We start from the raw sequence: 21,016 nt of genomic DNA, 5'->3' as shown, positions 1-21,016 counted from the left end.
CACTATATACATGTTAAACATTACTCCTACTCTAATGTACCATATGTTATGAGATAACTATATAAAAAGTACAAGTAGTATGAGACATCCATTTTTAATCAAGTGACATATTATTGAGTCATTAGAAGGAGAGGCAAATGAAGTAGATGCTAAGCAATTAAATTTGCCACATAAACAGAAGGGCAAGCGTGGCTTTTAAAATTAGAGTCTTTGGATAGCAGTGTGCGTATGCACATTTTTATCTGGCTTCTACATTTTAGAACTGTTGTGTCCATTTAGCCAAACATCTGAAGTTAAATCTGAGTTTCACAGCCAACTGCTTCCAAATACAAATTAAGAATGCACTGTCTTATTATCTGCAGAGGGGAAAAGTGTCACTAGAGGGCAATGCAAGGTTGCTCTTAACCAAGGGGAAGCAACATCCCACCACTCTCCTTTGCTGGAGTTACAACCCCATAAGAATGTGAGGTGCTTGGGGAAAGACAGAAAAATAAAGGAAAAAATGGCTGCCTGGGGCCTAAGAAGCACTCAAATGACTTTCTCCCTTTAGGACTAGAGAAAAGTGGAAAGAGGAAAATAAATAGGAAATGGAATTATAAGAGAGTATATTCATGCACCAAGAAAGCTGGAAATGTATTAACATTTTATTTTAAAATTGTTGCAGATAAAGATTACTAGAGAGCAGAAAGTTTCTACTGAAGTTACTATTGAATTTTAACATGCTGTTTTTCTTGTGAAAGCTATTGCATTAGATGATTTAAAAAGTATCCTGTTTCAGACTGCACTAATTAAATTATACCAATGTTTCCATTCAAATACAGGTTTCTTGAGACTCTCCTTTAGGTTTGTTGAAAAATATATTAATGTTTCATATGCATTTTATTGGAATTACGTGGTTACATTTGAATTCAAGAACTTTTAGATATACAAGTGTCAGTGTTTCTCCTGCAAGAGACTAACCCATCAAACTGGAATTTTACATGCTATGTACACTAAAAATCAAGATATAGTGGTTACTCTCTCTCTATAGATGCACAAACAGGGTGGATAAAAATGGATTTCAAAAATATCAAAATACTTAAATAGAATTTTCTTTTTAAAAATAAATCTGTTTAAATCTATGTTAATGCCTAAACTTACTATAATCTATTAAAATCATTTTAATTTAAAATAAACTCAGCAGCAAAAGTAGTGCTAGAATGTATAAAAATAGCCGAAGTGCTGAGCTGGTCAAAGTCACCCAATAAGCACCTAGAATTATAAACTTGTTGCTGTGCTAAACCATCTTTTTGACAGCAGAAGCCTCTTCAGCAGGTGCAGAGTATGTTTTCTTCATTTTAGCTTAAATCAACTAATTTAGTTCGATGACTAGCTCACTCAAAGTTAAGAAACCAATGGTAGCTGAAAAAGCAGAAAAGTTTATTTTCCTCTTCCACTTGACGAATAAAAACTAGATGTGAGAGGATGAGATTTACTACAATAGTTCTAAAATCCTGAAGGACAAGTTGAGAAGAAAAATCAGTTCTATTCTATCTATAAATAATTATTTATTAAACAAAGATAATGTTATTTTAAATGCAAAGTATTTTTGATAAACTTACTTTCTCTCCTTATGCATGCAGAACATTTAAGGTAGGTTTTGTTGTTGCAATTGTTTAAACCAATTTTAAAAAAAATGTAAAATGCTGTTTATATGCATTTTTAATTGAATTGTAATTTTCATCCAAATGCAGCTTGACTCAATCACCAGTAAAAAATGTTACTCTTGTAAATAAATGCATTTATCCATCATTTTCTAACATAACAAAGAGTCAGAATTAAGTATCTGAATAACTGTTAAGCTATATAATTGCTTAAATAAATGTGTATAGATTTTGCTAACCAACAGGATACAGTAAGTACCATCAAATTTAGCATAAAAGCTATATTTGATTGCAAATCAACATGTTTTAATAGTTACCAACCAACCTCTCTTTAGGAAAGTAATTAAAAAGTACAAATATAAATCAAGGTTCCCTTTTTAGTGATTTAAATATGGATCAAAATCAGTGATTTAAATCAATCCATCCTGAGCACAACAACACTCATTGGTAACAGGGCACATCACCAATGAAAAGGCAGAGACGCACTAATGTAAATTTAAAAATGGTCACAATTTTATTCAAAAAACAAAACAAAACAAAACACTAAACAAAATACGCTGTAGGTTGTCCATACTAATTTTGTTTTCTGGCTGCCTGTAATGCCCACTTGTAAGCCACCTCCATTATGGCTACCCTACACACTAGTCTATGAAGCAAATACCCATGATCGGCAAGTAAATTCACTAAAGAATATCCTGATCTAGGCAGTATTTTAAACTATTGCTACAGTCAAACAATACAAAGAATACAAAACAAAAAACAAAAAAACCTAGTAGCTTAACACAACAGATATGTCAAATTGCTGTTAATCCATTGTTTCCTTTGCAGAATATATTTTTTTCATTTCACCCAGAGATATAACCATAACACATCAATTCATTATGGTAGTTGTATGTCTAAGTCCCTGACTATAGCCAAAAAAAAAAAAGTGCCTCTGATAGTCTGTCAAATAGCAATAAACTGTGGAAACATTGGAATACTTTGGTGCTTAAGAATTCCTGAATACTGAATTCCTGAATAGAGATGAAAAAACAAAAAAAACATTAAACACAAGTATAAAATGAAATTTTGGAGTCAATTTATGCCTAAAAAAAAAAGTAAGTCAGAACAATAGCAGCTATCCCAAACTAAAATCATTTTGAAAATAACAGTTTTTAGGGCAATTTGTATATTATTCTCTTCCTGTGGCAAGGGGAGGAAAAAAGTACATAAGAAGCCAGGAAAAAAAAACAACCAATGGTTATGTGTAGGTTTTATTAAAAATAAATAAGTGAATGATGAGTGTTTTGATACAGAGCTTTTTAAAGAGGGAGTATAATATAACACTGCTGTTGTGTCTACTAAGGAGGGAAAAAAGCACATTCACACTTCTCTCTGATTTTTGAAAAAAATAGATACAAAGAACTAAGGTTTAGAACAAATCAGTGAGTAATTAAAGGAAAAAGCTATATATTAACTCAAGGTTAATATTACACTAGGCTAGCCTAGGCATGTTGGTGAGCCAAACAATATGTGCACCCAGTTCATCTGTTTCCTCAAAATTTTTATTTAAATTTAATACTAAGCCTCCTATTATTATAAACACTTTTCCCTCCCCCTTAACCATCATCTCCTTCTTAGTCTTTCAAGCTTCTCCCTTGTCATCACTCTCTGCAGCCTGATGACAATGCAGCTCACTGGACACTTAACGCTCTGTCCAAGCCCCTTAACCAAGACAGAGAGGAGATACAAGTTTCAGAAGCCTTTCAGCACCTCTCCTTAGAGAGGTTCTGAAGGTTTTTTCCCCTTGGGGACACCACCATGAAATTACTTATACAAAAGTACTTTTAACAAACAAAAATATTAAGAACAAAAAGAGCGTATTTAAACAAAAGTAACAATTTGCTTATCACTAGATATACACTTTTCATATGGTAAAGTAGATAAGGAATGTTCATGTTAAGATTTACGTTCCATGTGAAAAACGACAGTAAAGTCATTAAATGCTGCAAACAAAATCACTGTCAACATTTTGTAACAAAAAAACTGGGCTTAGTTCATTCATTTTTCAAAACCTTAGCGCATTTAAGTTCAGATGTAAGTTACCGGTTAAGCAACTAAAAGTTTATTATTCCTCAGAACAGATACACCATAGAGAACAAGCCTGAACTATTTCTTGATGAGGAAATGGGGACAACCACCACTAAGGATGAGAAGAATTAGAAAAGTAAGAATTACTGAACATCTGTGCTATGAAAAGAGTTGTCTTATGGTATTAACCATCCTACCATAGGATGAAATGTACAATATTTAAAAAATAGCACAGGGCTATTTTCTTGAAGCTTATTATTCAAGGACATTTTTAATAATTTAAGACAGTACTCTCTTTACAATATAATGGTATCCTCAGCTAAACACAAGGGCTCAAGGCAGGGTGGATTAGCACATCACAGTATAGTTATTTAATTAATAGGAAGACCTCCAAATCATCATACTAAAAGATGCTCTTCAGCTTCTCACCCTTCCACTCTAATGTTACTTTAAGTCTAACGTTTTGTACCCCGTGGGAACACCCTACACCCCATGTTCATCCTTATGATTGTGTGGTATCTAATGCAAAGTTTGTCATGTCGGGTGTCTTCAGAAGACTCATGCTGTACTGAGTATTGTTATGGTAATGTTATAGTAATCATTGTTATAGGTTATAATTCCATATATATAGTTATGAGGTTGAAAATGTGTCCTCATGGCTTAAAGCAAACCCAGGCAAAAACTCTCCAAGAGTAGAGGGGCAGTTCACACCTCATCAGGACATGTATGGGACAAACCCAGCCCAGCCTCATAGGAACAAAGGACACTGACCTAGGCAACAAAGTATCTGTTGGACGCTTTAGTGAGTCACCCCCCTTCCTTTGGTCAGTTTGAGACTCCGATGAGGTAATGCTCAGCTGACTCTTGAGGGGGTGGGGGGGAACTGCAAAGCCAAGAGAGAAGAAAGAACATGATAAAAGGGAGAGATTTGCCATGCTCTTCGTTTCTCTCTTCCACCTTCACCTACAGATATCACCACCAAGCAACTGAAGCAGTGATCAAAGGGGAGAGCCTGGCTGAAGAGCAACCAGCCAGCCTGTGGTGAGAAGCATCTAAGCTTGTAAGGGCATCTTAAGTGTTAAGATCAGCTTAGAATGAGTTTTGCTTTTATTTCGTTTGACCAAATCTGACTTCTTGTGCTTTGACTTCAAATCTATCTTTGTAGTTAATAAATTTGTTTGTTTATTCTACCTGAAGCAAGGCGTTTGGTTTGAAGCGTGTCAGACTCCCCTTCAGATAACAAGCCTGGTGCATATCAATTTCTTTGTTAAATTGACGAACTCATATAAGCTTGCAGCGTCCAGCAGGCATAACTGGACACTGCAAGACGGAGGTTCCGAGGGTTGTTCCTGGGACTGGACATATTGTCTAGTGTCATTTAGTTGCACAATCCAAGCAGCTTACACACCAGAGGCTGTGCGTGAGCAGCCCAGGAATGGGGGTTCTCATAGCAGAGCATGGTAAGGCTGGCTCCGTTAGGTAAGTCAAGGATTGGAGTGACCTAGCAATGGCCAGTCCAGATAACACCAGGGGAACATCACAAAGTCCCTCTGTTCCATTTAACTACTACACAACATATTAATATACATGCATCCCTAATACTGATTGTGACAGGTTCCCCCCGGGATACCACCTGGAACTGGGCTGAGCCGTCTGACCCACCAGCCTGGGCTCCCTCTCACTTTGTGCTGCTGGGATAAGCTGTAGACACGCTCCCAGTCTTACATTTTCACCAGTTTCAGTCTCTGAACTCTTGTATACTTGTGAAAGACAAAAAGGGGTTGCCAGAACTACCAATTTTAAGAATTCCAAAACAGGTGTATTAGGCCTCCTCAACCAATAGCTCTCAAGGTAGCAGAGACAAAAACACAAACAGATTAACAAAGAGTTCTCTATAAAAAAAACAAACATACATTTCTTCTGTGTTTGTACATCTTCCTTTTGATTAACAGAGTTCTGGTCTTGCCTTTTTCCAGGAACATACTTCTGCAACTCATTCCATGAAAGGTAGCAACAGTGAATTCGGTAGAGAAGTCAGAACATAAAGTACTATGCAACAAAATATTTGGCACAATTTTTCCTCTACCTATCACTCATGTGCTGCAGCACCTGACCAAAAGTTCCATAACTGCATATCAGAAGTTGGAGCACTGCTTTTTTATACTCTATTTTATCATGTTGCTCTTCTAATATGTGAAGGGAAAGTATAAGAATTATGGAAGATGAATAAAGGTTTTCAAATCAAATGTCAAAGAAATTCATGCAAACTGAATATAGGAAGTACAAATAAAATATAATTTTCATTATTCGTTTTCCTTGCAGCCTTGTATAATTCAGTTTGAAATTTACAGGTTTTTTCTTAAAGAGCAATTGATGAAAATTTTCAGTATTTCTCGTGTCCCATACCATGGTTTAAGCACCAGTCAATGAATGAGTCTATTTCTGGGGCACTACTGAAACCAGAATGACAAGAGAAGAAGCTGAAGTCACACCAGCAGAAAATTTGGCTCTAGGACTTTAAATCTCCAGTTTCTGGAATGTTTTCATCCTGCCAAGGCAGGCTGTGAAACTGCAGTCATTAGTACTAAAATGGAGCTATTAATACTACACTAGACATCCAACTATCAGCTGTTCTAAATTAAATTAATCCAGACAATGCAGAAGATGGGCTAGACCACACATGAGAGGCCCTTTCCAACTGAAACGTTGATTATGTGATCTTTGTTTATTATTGGCATTTACATCCATACATCACTTCTCTAATATTAAAGACCTTATAACTCTACTCCAAAACATTAGAGGGTAGTTTCATTCTGAAGACTACAATGTAAAAACTGCACTAAAATCCAGAAAGCAGATCTGTTATCAGAGTCTTATTTGCTAACTGTAGTAACAAAACGTTTTTACTGCTTTTGTTACCAATAATGAGCCAACACAGCTAAAATTGAGTGTGCTATATAATTCGTTATGTCTCATGCATCAACAGAATTGTTTACCAAGGTCCAATCAGTTAAACCTATGAAAATCTATTCAAAGTAAAGAGGTTACAAAAAGCCTAATTTGGAGACAAATCGATTAGCACACATATAACTGAGGACAAAATCTCATCTAAAAAAAAAATTTATTTCTGGCCATGGTGAGTGGAAGGTAAAGAACCCAGTTTATCCCTCAGTCAAGGCAGAGTTTACAGGGCTGCCAGTTTGGGGGGGGGGGAAGGGCGGGTGGAGGGGAGGGAATCTTTCTACCTGTAAACAAAATATATTTGATAGGGAAGTTGATGTACAAACATGGGTTTCCACATTTGGCATTTTTGCAGACCGATTGTTCAAAATAGTTTATATCCGCAAATATTCAATACAGCAAAATCTGTACAAGAGACAAGCCTAGTTAAACAACTCCCTGATTTATGAGTCTATTCTAAAGCATCCTCAAAACAAATACAAGTCTGCTCCACCTTTATTATCTATTAAGTTACTTATTTTTGCAGGTCCATTGAATGGTCACTAAAAATGGGTCTACTGCAAATACTGCTTGCATGGGTAGAATCTGAAATAGAAAGAATGAAGCAGTCAAGAATATAGGCAGCTATACATGCTGCAGAAAATGGAAGAATCTTCAGGACAGATTTCTAAAGGAATGGGAAGATAGAAACTAAAAGGAAAGCAATTTAGCAGCAGACACAGAGTTAGCTGATGCCACTGGATCTACAATCACCTTTGGCAGGGCACAGTTGTGGAAAAATTGCCAGTACAAGAAAAGGACTATGTACTGTACTTCCAAGAGAGAGGTTGTTGAACTAATCTTTCTCTATGACTTCTCATCTGGAATTCTTCCAAAAAAATACTGTTTTGAAGAATGAGAGTATTAAAAACCTTCCCATGTTAGTGACAATAGTGATTACATCTTAGTTACGGTTTCAGAGTAGCAGCCATGTTAGTCTGTATTTGCAAAAAGAAAAAGGAGTACTTGTTGCACCTTAGAGGCTAACAAACTTATTTGAGCATAAGCTTTCGTGAGCTACAGCTCACTTCAGGAACTCTAATTGAAAAATTCTATGTTTACTTTCATTAGTTTTACAATTGATTTCCTTGCAGTAACCCAACTTCAAATTGATACTTTTCTGGTTTTATTTGTATTGAGCCAGTTTGATACACAAGTATCATGTGACAAATGCAATACAAAGGAAGGCTTCAAAATCAAACTGTTATTTTAGTATTACACGGGCAAACCATGGTATATGAGTAAGCATGACTTTTTAAAATGACTAAATTGCATCTCTAAAACAAAATAGTTCTCAACTGCACAAGGTGAATTACTATCTGTAAACAAATTAATATATTTGAAAATATAACAAATGTTAACTGCATGAGGGGATACATACTAATGGCACCCAAGTACATTAATCCAGTTAATGTAAAATTAATCTAAAATGTAAATTAATCACAAAAATCTATTACTGTATTCTCCCTGATACCCAAATATGGTAACAAGAACACAAAAAGCAAATTAAGCACTTTTGTCCATCTGTTGATTATAGATATCCGAACAATTGCTGCCTCCTTCACAAATAAGATCAGAATTTTACAAAGCAACTGTTATTACAACTTGAAACCACTGTGCTGCATTAAATACAGGTTAGATTGATACTTCTACAGCTCTGCTGTTCTCTTATTTAGTAATATATTATGACTTAATTTGTATATGAATTAAAGATTTTATTGAAAACTAAACACTAATGACAGCAACTGTGCAATCAGTAAAAAAAAAAAAAGTACATGACCTTCATAACTGCTTGCAGACAAAATCTGCATAAAAAGTTAAAAAAAAATGGAGGACTCCTGCATGGTCTTCAGCGATTTAGTGGGTATATTCATTTGTGATTTAGTTGGCTACTATTTACATCAAGATAAAAATCTCTTTTTTCCTGTGATGGCCACAGTCCAGCTTCTTGCCTTCAGCTGGGACAAACATTGGCTTAGCAGTTGATTTGGCAGATTTGCAAAACTTGTATATGCTCTTCACCTTATCAAGACCAGCCCTGGCACGTATTTTTAAAGAAAACTCTATTCAGCATCATTCTTATTACTGGAAAGCCAAGTTTTGGACACTTTAATCGGCATGATCAGCTTTGCCTGAAATTTCTTAAAAACCCTAAAACAGAACTTCAGTTGCACTTCATTTTCTCTGTACTAATGAAAAGCATACATTTCAAGACCATTACACATTAACTCCTCAACATTTAAGCTGACAGAATTCACTTGAATGAAAAACATCTGTGCTTAGAGCCTCTCTCCAATACAGTAGAAATACTAAAATTAGAGAGATTAGGAGAGTCCTATCCCTGAATTCCAGCAATACAAAATTAAAAACAAACATTTTAAAGAACTATAAGGTAGATACATTCTGACTGACTTGTATTGCAGAATCTCTCTTGGCAGAACTACTGCAGCTACCTAGCATATACTTTTTAAAAGGGAACATGTTTGAATCCAATACCAAGTCAAAAAAATTGTCTTTGCAAGTGGTGGCTAATTACAAACAGTGAGTAGTGTAAAATGACTCATCAGCTGGTGCACCACACTGTGGCTAGGTGCAGCATGGCCAGGTTTCTCCCTCCCCCTCTATACACCTGTTGTCCTGATCCAGTTACGGTCCCCTTTTGCTTTGTGACTTAGCCCTCCAGTCAGGTCACTTTTGGTCTCATCCCTTTCAGGTAAAATAGGATTTTCACCCAATAGTCCTAGGATCTCATATCAGGTTGATGGCCCTGGTGAAGGCTCAACAGCCCTTTGTGTCTGAGATCTTCCAGTTAGTTTTCCAAGTGATGTTGCAGGGTTCTGACCCAGCTACTTGTAGCAAGTAGTTGAAGTGTCTGGTCAGACATCTTGCTTCTTCCTACGCTGGCCCACCTTCTTCTCAGAGGGCTCATATGCTCAGTGGGGGTCTGCCCCAGAGCAAAACCCTTAGTCCCAGTTCTCAAGGCCACAAAGGAAAGGAAACTAAATTTAACATAAATAAAGAGCAGTACCAACTTCTCTGTCCTATCATGATCCTCCAGCTATTTGTCCCATCACTCTGTGCTCATAGGTAAGGCTGCAATTTAGTCATGCAATCTGTGACTTCCAAAGACCTCCGTGACTTCAGCCAGTGCCGGATGGGAGCTGCAGGGTCCTCTGCCTCCTGTGAAGGCAGGGAGCCCTTACAGCGCCCCGCTGCCACTCCTGGCCACCTTGGGCGGCAGGCAGGAGCCTGCAGCTCCCTGCTGTTGCTCCCGGCCATTGTGAGCAGCAGGGGAATCCATCACTCCAAGTTGGCAAGGGGGACCCCCGCTGCCATGGGAAATCTGGGGGACCGGGCAGTAGGGGGAATCCCCGCTGGTTCTGGCCACCAGGGGAGGTAGCAGGGACCCTTGCAGCTTGGAGTTGCCAGTGGAGGGGGACCCTGGACCTTCTCCCCCCCCCCCCCCACCACAGCTGCCCTGGCTACCCATTTTATCACAGGTATTTTTAGTAAAAGTCAAGGACAGGTCACGGGTGTCTGTGAATTTTTCTTTATTGCCAGTGACCTGTCCTTGACTTTTACTAAAAATATCTGTGACAAAAACTTAGCCTTACTCATAAGCTACCTTTGGTTGCCTGAGTCAATGTGCCTTTCTGGGAGCTGAAGATGAGCGGTCCATCCATCGCCCCAAGCTGCGTCCCTGATAAACTGAGCTCCTCTGCCAAGATTGGCATGCCTTGCAGGTGTGGGACTGCCTGAGCCCAAATCTACTCTTTAACCAGTTCTTGCCTTCTGTGGGGTTTGACTGACAAAATAGCATTGTGTTAATTAGCAATATGAGGATATTCTCAAAACAGATCCTCTGGAGCGGTCAACATGTCAAACCAGAAAGATTTTAAAATGATGATTATTTAAGTTAAATAAAAAAAAGGTCATTTTATGGGAAAATACATATTAACATAAAATTAAAGATCTGGTTTAAATAAAAAATGAGGTAAATCAGGTTTCAGGATGAATCTCTGCTTATCTCATCCTATAAATATGGTATATGGATTTACACTGCTCTTCCATGTAACAGAATTAGTGGTCCAGAAATTGGCAAGCACAAGCTGGGGAGTATCAGCATCAGTGTTACAGACATCAGCGATGGCCCTTGTGTACTCCACAGCCGAGTACTGTGCACCAGTACGGACCAGAAGCAGCCATACTCAACTTGTTGATGTCGAACTAAACACTGCAATGCAATCACTAGAACCCTAAAGTTAACCCTAACACCTGGGCCGCCGAATGTGTCGCACACTGCTCCCTCATCCATTTGCCACGATGCCACAATCCTCCGGGAATTCCAGAGGGTCGTAGAAAATGCACATCCTCCCATCCACCAGAACATTAACAACATCCATCACCACCACCTGAAGTCGCAAAGCCTTTTTGGACCCACACATTTAACCTTCAATAATGCAACTTCAACTCTGATGAAGCTTGGAAAGCTGAAAGGAGTTCACAAGAAGTCACAAATAAATGCCTTATGAGAGACCTGATTCAGAAGATCCCTGGCTTTCATCTTCCATGAAGCTCATGAGCTATCCTAAACCATATCCGCACAAACCATGGTAGTTGAGAACCTTTATTCTCACAAAAAGTTACCCTAAAGGGCAGTCTGCGTCCTTCAGATGAGAATCAATTAACAGAATTATTATGCAGGAGTGAATGAAAACTTCACTCATGTTCTCGTATTCTACAAATATTTAGATAGCATTGATCACTGTACGGTCATTCAAGTGCCGACTACTACAGGAATAAGGATTTACTTTATAAATTTGATTATCTTCTTTTTTCTGATAGACACTGTTCTAAGTAATGAGACTAATATCTTTTCTCCCATTGTGTCTGTGCCTTCTGAAGTGTGAGGTCTCATCTTAATGTCACCTCATATCTGCTTATTGGACACATTAGCAAGACCAAAACTATACCCTTCTAGAAAAATGAGTCCATGCTGACATCAGGTTGCCAAAACTAAATGAGCAATGTTTCTATGGCTCTCATTCAGCAGTATATATATGTCCAACTACCACACTGCATGTGCTGCTTTTCAGGGGTCTGTGGCGTTTAGATGCTGCTTGTAATTATTAGAACTGGGAGCACTGGCTGTCAAAGGACAGGAAACGGGGGAGGAAGGGGGAAAAGGGGGAGTTGAGGAGGCTGAGTGAGAGCTACCGAGGGTGCAGGAGCAGCTTGGTAAAGAGGTTTCCACTTTAAAAATAAAGTCCTGTTGAAGTTTGTTAGTACCTTGCCTGGTTGTTACAACAGGGTCCCATACTAACATACAAATTGAACATACTTTTACTGTTCCAGGCCCTTAAGTCAGAGATAAAGGAAAACATACTAACTGATGAAAATTCTACTGCTTTTCCAAAGCTAAGTGATGACATCCTCTTCTAGAATATGCTCCACCTTCATAAACCTCCTCTGTAACCATGTTGTTTGGACTTTGAACAAATATGAATAGTAGGAAGGAATACAAGAGTTTAAACAACAGAAGCAACAGAACAGTATGTCATAATGTCAGAACATGCTCTGCGATTACCTACCATATTTGTGAGACATATGTATTGCTCAGTGCCATCACATACTCCTCATCCAAAATTGTGTTGGCACACAGAGTCTTCTCTGAGTAAGAAAAGACCTTCATCGGACAATGATAAAAAAAATGGTTATTGCACCGCAAAGTGGCAAATTAATTTGACATTCCTGAATCCTCAAAACATATGTTTTAAAACATTAGAAGAAAAGATCTACATGGAAAACAAAAGTTAGTGTTTTACTCTGAATATATAGAGCCACTAATTCTATGAACCTACTAAGCCCTTTCTATTTCCCTAGAGATAGTGGAAAAAAATTAAAGCTATTTAACATAAGAGAAGCATCAGTCTGCCTCCCTGAATGGGGGCAAAAAGTAGGGATCAGAACTGTATAATATCTTCACATGCACAGGGAACGTAAGGCGATATTAACAATGTTCTTTTAAAATACTTTCTATGATCTGTAACAAAGTTAGTGATTAGTCTCTCTTCAACACAAAGAATAAGTCAACAGCCAAAGATGGGAGGAAATGGTTTGGTGGATATAGATATTCAGAGGAAAGTATGAGATGCTATTTCTTCCCTCTATTACACCCAGGACCATCAGTCAGAACAATGAGATCTTAATTGCAGTAGAACTCTGAAGAAGAATTATACATATAGTCAAAATGTATGCACAGAAAGATTCAAATCTAGAATAAGATTATTCAGGTACTACAGCATAAAGCATTCTTTTGCCAGAAGGGAGATCAAAAACTTTACATTCAGCTTATAATGCCTTGAAAACACAAGTGTAGGTCTTTTTTTCCCCATGTTGTAGATGTGACCATTGCAGAGGGGTCTTAAAATCAACCAAAATAAGTTTTGTGCCTCAAATACCTAAAAGTTTAGCCATTCACTTACTGAAGATTCAGTAGTTTTCTTCTCTTTCACTGCCAGAAAGAAGAGGACAAGAGAAGAGTCTGGCATTTTGAAGAACTTTGACCTTTCAATATATATTACTTTGACTATATGATGAGCAGCCAGATCACCAATTTTTTACCTTTTGTGAATTGTATATATACACACATGAGGAAGAAATGTCTCCTGTTGTTAATAAAAGAATCTACTCAGATGGAGTCCTAGACACAGTTTTGTCTGTGCGGAAGACGCAATGTTGTAATTCCACTGAAAGGCCCCTACTTCAGAAGATCTTCTAGAGTAAATAATCACAGCCAGGAAGAGTATCTTGAGTGTTAGAGAGACCGAACTCCGAGATGCAACTGAAGGCTTTCAGACTTGTAGAATAATATTTTTTATTTATGGAGTACCTTTCTTGAGAGACTCTCAAAGGATTTTTCACAGCTAGGAAAACTAAAGCATAGAAAATTGCTTCATGGAGTTCATGGAGCAAATAAGCAACAGTGGAGCATGGAATCTAGGTTTCCTCACAATCTCCTGCTTTAACCACTAACTTTACCTTTCCTCCCTTAAAAGAGCCAGATCAAATTTTCAACCGGTTGGACTTCCTGAATCTTTTATGCTGTAGCTTTTAATGATCTTTAAAATGCATGAACGAAAGGGAAAAAGGAGCAGGTTTATTAACTAAGACACTGGCACATACAGGGCCTTCAGCAATTCCATTATTGAATTAGACACTAAAAGAAAGGTCATCTTGAAGACCAGTATTAAGAAAGCCTAGCAGCTATGCTTTATATTTTGGAAGTGTATTATCAGATACACTTTAGACAAATCTGAGTATACTATATGTGTAGAGTGATTTCTGAACAAAAGGAGATGTGAAATGACTGAGAAAGAATATTTTTTCCCCTAATAGTTTCCTTGCAGCATCCAGGATACTAAAAAAAAGTTTGTCTAAATTCTTAAGTATTTCTTAGCACGTCCTTCCATCCAGGGAAGGGAAGGAATCGAATCTACTGAGTTATCAAGTGCAAGAACTAGGATCTCATCTGTGAGCATGGCGTACTATTAAAGATCTTTCACAATCTTTCATGAAATTCTGGAAAGGAGAGACTGCATAGAGAAGTTCCTGTACTCAGGACAAGAACCATGGTATCTTCTGCCTCCATCTACTAAAGTCATGTGATTTTGTTTGAAAGGTCTAGAGTGAGGTCACCACATTTTTCTGACTATAGCTCTGTTTCTGAAGCTACAACAAGATCGAAAAGCAGTTGCTGCTCAAGGAAGGAACAAGCTTGCCATGGAATAGCAAAGCCTTGTGTGAATAAAGGCACCCGCCTAAGCAAGGTAAGTTACACTGACCTAAGCAATGGTGTGGACACCGCTATACTGGTGGGGGAACTTCTCCCACCAACATAGCTATTGCCTCCCATGGAGGCTGTTTTATTATGCCAGTGGGAGAGCTCTCTCCCGTCAGCCTAGAGCATTTTCACCAGATGTGTTACAGTGGCACAGCCCTAAAAAAGAAAAAAAGTGTATTTTTTTTTAATGCTACCATGTGTGTTAAATCTTGATATTTAAACAGTCATTTAATTTACTAAAAACCATATACCTTTTATTCCAGGTGCAGACATGGCCATAATGGACAGGAATTAAATGGCAAAGCTGTAGGGAAGGTGTCACACTCCAGCCCACATTATGCGTAGCTCTAACCAGTACTGATTTTAAAACCTGAAGCAGTTCAAAACTATTCACTAGAACCATTTTTAAATGGTTTAACTACTCAATGTAGATGTCCAAATAGCATTAAAATAGTTGAATAATATTCATTACTAGGTAGTCCCATGATTTGTAAAACATTTTGGCCCCATTCAATTTCGTGAGTTAAATCATGTTACCTTTTAAAATGTAAAGTGCCTTGGAACCCTGTTTAAAACTGCATCACATAAAAATTTTAATAGAAGCAACATTGAGGCCCTCTCATGAAAAGGCATTTCCCATATAAATTGGTGGAGAAATGCCTAAAAACCTACTCATCATACCTCATATTGGATTTAACTTGATATTAGACTGATTTGATTCTTTAAATATGAGCTACAGCAGTCATTACAACTCCAGAGTTAGAAATATGCAACGAGTAATAAAACACTGGAAGGATTTCATAACCTAAAAATTTACTTAGTATTTACTAGTCAGAGGCCAATACAAAAAACAAGGGGAAATCCCACCAATTAGATTCAGGACAATGGGGGTGGGGAGACTTCTCATCTAGCTGAAAGACACCCTACTTCAATCTAAATAGTACCAGAGTGTGTGGAGGCAGAAAGATGGGTCTGTTACTCAATACAGTTCCTTAGGCTCCATTTTTGGGTTCTATTCCCCTGTGAGTAGCTCTGGGCCATGTTTCTGTTCAGAGTATTCATTAAATCATCAAACAGTGAAAGATATTCTTGTCAATTTCATTGCCCTCTGCAAGGTTCTGGCTAACAGCAGTGAAAACTAACAAAGGTCAATTTCCCTCTCTTTTAGAAGGCTATTAGCAGCAGAGTCATGCCTATATACTCAGGAAGACAAACATTGTTTTATATTTGGAATGCTTCCCCTCTTTAACAAATAAACAAAAACAAGAAGTGAAGGTTTAAATTCTGCAGAGGTTTATCCTCCATTCCAATTCAGACAACATTTAAGTGCCTTTAGCAAGTGTATTTTTCAAACATTAGCCAAAGATTTACCAGTTATATGTTTCAGATAAGAACCACATTTGAAATATTTTTCTCCATTTCACTAGTTCGGTACAATTGTTTCAACATTCCATTAAAATATCAAAAGAGTAAAACAAAACATTTGTGTTTACACTGCTGCTCAAGTTAAACTTGCTTGTCCTCCAAGAATGCTTACTCTTGCCTACTAAAAGCAATCACACTCATAAGATACTATTACACTGATATTAGGCAATTAATTCCCTTCTTCATTTAACCACTTTTACAGGTCACCCTCACTATAATCCTCCTTCATTGTAACACTCATAATATTTAACTAGGGATGCCATGTATTGCTATTTATTTACAGGAAACAAATAGCAACCAAATTGTAAGAGAGATCTTCAATAGATATATGTAAATAGTATTTATTTAGTTAAGAATAGTTTTAATAAAATATCAAGATTATCCTTATAATATGATGCTACCATGAACAATGCACTATTCATCAACATTATAAAAAAAAATACATCATGTTTGTATGTTTTTTACACATCTTATCTCATTCAGCTTATATCTAAAATTCTCTCCTCTCTGAATCTCTCATATAACAATTAACTTTTTGTAAATATAAAACTTAAATCATCAAAAAGAGCTTAAAAAGGACTGAAAAATCCATTGATATTGTATTTCATTTTTAGTTGAAGGAGGTGGAGTTATCATGTTACTCTAACTCCCAGAATACTACAAGCAGTAGCAAGGAATACGAAAAGTAGCAACAACAACAACAACAAAAAGATGTGATTTACCTGCAGTGTATAAAAGGGATTAATTTATTTTTCTTAGAAAGATGTATTTGAAGCTTCCAGAAATGTCAAAGCTTCAGTAGATTTCAGGATAATAGCAAATTCAATTGACTACATTCCCCTATTAAGTGATGTTCAGGAAATTCCCATGTGTTTTTGGAAAGACATTTAGGCCCCTTCTCAACCAAATAAATGCAACTAAATGTTTAGTTAGTTAGTACAATGTATGCACTGTTAAACATAGAAGAACACAGTTATTGTTGATTTATGCTACAAATTCCATATGCTAATGTGAGTAACTTCTACATTTCAGTGTTGATGATATAAACCTGTTAGAAGATCAAATGGTGCTGCTAAAACAATCTTTTGGTGGCTAAAAAACAAACAGCAAATAATTACAGCATTAGAAAGCATCTCCCTAAAAGAAAATCCACAAACAAGCATGAAGCCAACATTTCCCTTTGGAAGATTTTCAAGTCCAAAAAGACAACACCACCACCACAATCTTTAACACGTTTTAGCCCAGGCCTCTATTCAGATTTGTGATTAACTGCTGTAAAAATGCAAAAGCAACAGAGACTTTTACAGACACATATACCAACCCAAGATAGTGGAAACTGAGGAGCCATACATCACAGCACTGGCACATCCTCAAACGATGTGTGTACACCTTTGCGCACACAAAGAGAGAACCCAACAACAGCAACCAAGGCTTTTCATAGAACATCAGGGTTGGAAAGGACCTCAGGAAGTCATCTCGTCCAACCCTCTACTCAAAGCAGGGCCAATCCCCAATTTTTGCCCCAGATCCCTAAATGGCCCCCTAACAACCCTGGGTTTAGCAGGCCAATGCTCAAATCACTGAACTATCCCTCCCCCCTTTCCCTCTCCTTCAAATGCAAACGTATACCTGGTTTCCAGAGTGCTTCCTCACACTAGCTCCAGCAAAGCAGAAGACTAAGCCAGGACAGGACTCCAATCAGCAGCACAGTGATTTTCTTTTTATAACAGAATGAAAGGATACAGCCTTAAAGCTCCAGTTCGAGTCCCAATTGCCAGTATCTTCTGAACAGGATCAAATGCCAAGGCCGAAGGCTGATAGGGGAAACCATGGCGTACAGTCTAACAAGTCAGAGCAGTGAAGTAACGGTGGGTCAAGCAGCACAAAAATAAATAAAATCAAGAGTGTATTAGGAGGAGGGATTCAGTTTTAACTACACTTCAGTAAGAAAACAAGCATTTAGGAAAAAATATTTGATGCAAAACAGAACTTTACCAGAAATTTTCTATAATGAATTTAGGCTAAAGAATCTATTCATTCATCCTTGAACATGAAATAAAAGATGGTTACTGAAAGCTCACGAAAGCTTATGCTCAAATAAACTTGTTAGTCTCTAAGGTGACACAAGTACTCCTTTTCTTTTTACTGAAACCTGGATTTGATTTTTACCTCTTTTCTTAAAGAAAAAAAAAAAGCCACTAACTACTTCCATTTCATTTTGTCCCTTCCCCTATTCTCTGGCTTCTTGTTTATAGTGGTATACAAGTCATTTGACAATTAAAATATGAGATGTTTCCTGGGAAGCTTGACAACGCAGACAGCACTGTAAATTAAACTATTACAAATCATTAGAACTGCTCTTCAGAGAGTCATCCCCATTTCTCTCAAGCAGGACACAGTGCATCCTCTCTCCAGGATAGTGTTTTAAAAGAAATCACACATCCCCCACAAAACCAATACTTAATATTAAGCTATTGGAATGGCTACCTTTTTTGACTAGCCAGGATTTTAATTACTGCTTGTGCAGTTATCAAATCAACTGTACTGTAGGACAATAATAATAGATTCAAATGAATGAATTGTGCTGTTTTACTACATGACTCACTTTCACACAAAAATATTAATATAATGATTTAACCTTGATCACAGCTATGCAAATAAAAAAAGACATACAAATGCTAGCTTTTCTATTTTAAAGAAATCTTATATTAAAATTACAAATATAAATATACAGATGCCAGTGTGGTGATTTAGGACTTCAGAAATGCGCGCGCACACAGGTTTTACTTTAATGAGGTTAAATAGGTTATGTTAAACAGCCATGCCTCTCAACTTTCAATAATTTTGAAACTGATAAGGTATTACAGTGCAACTGTAAACAAGGCCATTTAACTCAACACTGCTTTTTCCTTTCCAGATCCCTTGCGTCTTTTAAATTACTGGTAAAAATGCATGGAAACTAGATAAAATGTAAACAAGCCCAACCAAATAACAAGTAGGCCCTGGGTGTTGTAAAGATAAAGATGGGCATTAATATTCAAATTAGTTTTTATTCCTCTTGGTGCAGCTGCTGGATTAATTTGCTGCATCATCCTTTTATAAATGTATAGACCTCAACTGCAATAATTATACCAGCAATAAACAATATTAACTTCTCTCCCACCTCACATTGTGAATATCAGCAGTGTCTACTTGATAACAAGATCAAACAAATTCAGCACAAACGTCTATAGCCCATTTTAGGTGCAAAAGGATAAATACACTTCCAAATGTGAAGGGTTAGGTTCCCCATACTTCTAGTCCATCACCCAAACACAAAGCAATCAGATTTCCATTATACCCAGGTACCATTACTCTCCTCCCTATTTTCCACTTTCCCCCTCCCCAGCTTATTCTGAACAGACACAATATTATGTTCATGAAATAGCCTAGAGGCAAGAGAATCAATCCAGAAATTGTCAAGGGAAGGAAAAGATGATGATTCCCATAAAACCCTTTACAACTCCCCCAGCATTCCCTCCCCATCCCTAAAGAGTGGAGGGGTTCAGATAATTGTAGGTATTGAAAATCAAAGAGCCCAAAGCCTGCAGAGCCCATCATGGCTACATTATGTCCCCCCGGGCTGCGAGCGGGGCTCCTGGCTGCAGTCTTCACCTTGCAGAGCTGGAAGTGCTCGGACTGGAGCGTCTCCGGGATGTCGCTCTCCCGGTTCCCGGACTGCTGTTGCTGCGAGGAGGAGGAAGCCGAGGAGGACGACGAGACCGCTGTCAGGCCGTCCAGCACCTTCCTGATGTTAAATTTCCTCATGGTCTCGGCGGCGGCGCTTCCTAGTCTTCTGCCCGCCGTCGCCTCCTCCTTTTCCGGGCGCTCCCCGCCGCCTCAGCCCCCAGCACACCGTGAGGGAAGCGGAGAGCCCTGCAGCGCAGGCGGTGCTAGGCGAGTGGCGGAGTCCAAGCGGGTCCCCTCATTCACGGCAGCAGGGAACCAAGAGCAGGGCGGAGGGCGGACCCGGGCAGGGGAGGAGAGATCCTAACGCAGGGGGAAGCCTAGGGCGCGGGGTGGAGCACAGCCTGGGAGACGGGGCACCCCAAGTGACCCCTAGAAGGTAAATCTGCTCCCCCCGCCGCCTCCTCCTCCTCTCGAGGCCTCAGACGACACCCAGCCCCCCGCCCCGGTCCCCCTTCCTGCAACCGCCGAGGCCCCAGACGCGCACACAGCCTTGGCCCCGCTCCGGGCCCTTCCCGTCGCCGAGGCCCCCGGCCCCCGCCCGAGGCTGCCTCTCGGTACAGCGGCGACGTGACAGCGACGGCCTCGGCCCCTCTCGCCCACCCCGCCTCACATAGCGGTAGCGGTGGCCGCGCTGCTAGCCCTCCATGTGCCCCGGCCGGCCGCCGCAGTCCCTGCCTTTCACGCTCGCCCTTCCCTCGCCTCAGCAGCCTCCGCGCGTCAATTTCAGTGCGGCGCGTGCCTTAGCGGAGCGCTTCTCGCTGCTGCTGCCGGGCCGCCCCCCGACCACCATCCTCCCGCCCCTGCTCCAGCCGCAGCCGCCGCCCCCTGTCTAGCCCTCTCGTCCCACAACGCGGAAGCGCAGCGCCCCGAGGAGCAGCTGCCACTGCTGCTGCCTGCCGCCGCTGCCTCCTCACCCACCCCGCGGCGGCTCTGTAGAGCATGCGCGCAAAGGGCGCCAGCACCCGGATGTCGGAGTCCGCGTCCCTGCACCCGCTCCTGCTCCTGCTCCTGCTCCTGCTCCGGGGGGAAGCTTGACGGGCCGGGGAGGCCACCCCAGGAAGGGGTGCACGATGGGATGGCGAAAGGTACCCTGTGAGCAGAGGCAGAGCCTCCCCCAGAGGTTGTGGGTGCCTGCTTTGAGTCCTCTGTGCAAACACCACAACAACCTTCTGCCACTCTGATGTGGCACCCGGGATCAGATGGCAGGTGTCGAGAGGCTGTGGTTCCTTCTCTCTGTGTCTGTGTGGTATCAAGAAAAGGAGTACTTGTGGCACCTTAGAGACTAACAAATTTATTAGAGCATAAG

At 39.4% G+C, this 21,016-nt stretch overlaps 1 protein-coding gene and 1 long non-coding RNA gene across 14 annotated transcripts in view; both read right to left on the bottom strand.

Moving 5' to 3' along the window:
* The window catches only part of STXBP5 (syntaxin binding protein 5), a 180,108-nt gene extending 159,584 nt beyond the window's left edge, over window positions 1-20,524 (bottom strand). For 5 of the 13 annotated variants that reach the window (XM_038393750.2, XM_038393752.2, XM_038393754.2 and 2 more), the window contains exons 1-2: window positions 19,636-20,517; window positions 17,725-17,822 (exon numbers count right to left, since the gene is read on the bottom strand). In XM_038393750.2, coding sequence (XP_038249678.1) covers window positions 17,725-17,822; window positions 19,636-19,788 — 251 coding nt within the window. In that variant the 5' untranslated portion in view covers window positions 19,789-20,517. Of the gene's footprint in view, window positions 1-17,724; window positions 17,823-19,635 lie in introns of all 13 variants that reach the window. The other 8 variants (XM_038393755.2, XM_043511156.1, XM_038393753.2 and 5 more) reach the window with 6 other exon arrangements.
* On the bottom strand, window positions 14,747-17,722 carry LOC122459375. Its single transcript, XR_006280025.1, has 2 exons — window positions 17,611-17,722; window positions 14,747-17,073 (listed from the first exon to the last, which is right to left on the bottom strand). It is a non-coding gene; the product is annotated as an uncharacterized LOC122459375 (long non-coding RNA).
* Window positions 20,525-21,016: the final 492 nt, after the last annotated feature.

Source organism: Dermochelys coriacea, chromosome 3 (assembly GCF_009764565.3).
Source record: "Dermochelys coriacea isolate rDerCor1 chromosome 3, rDerCor1.pri.v4, whole genome shotgun sequence".
Classification (NCBI taxonomy): domain Eukaryota; kingdom Metazoa; phylum Chordata; order Testudines; family Dermochelyidae; genus Dermochelys; species Dermochelys coriacea.
This window is presented reverse-complemented; position numbering and strand designations above follow the sequence as displayed.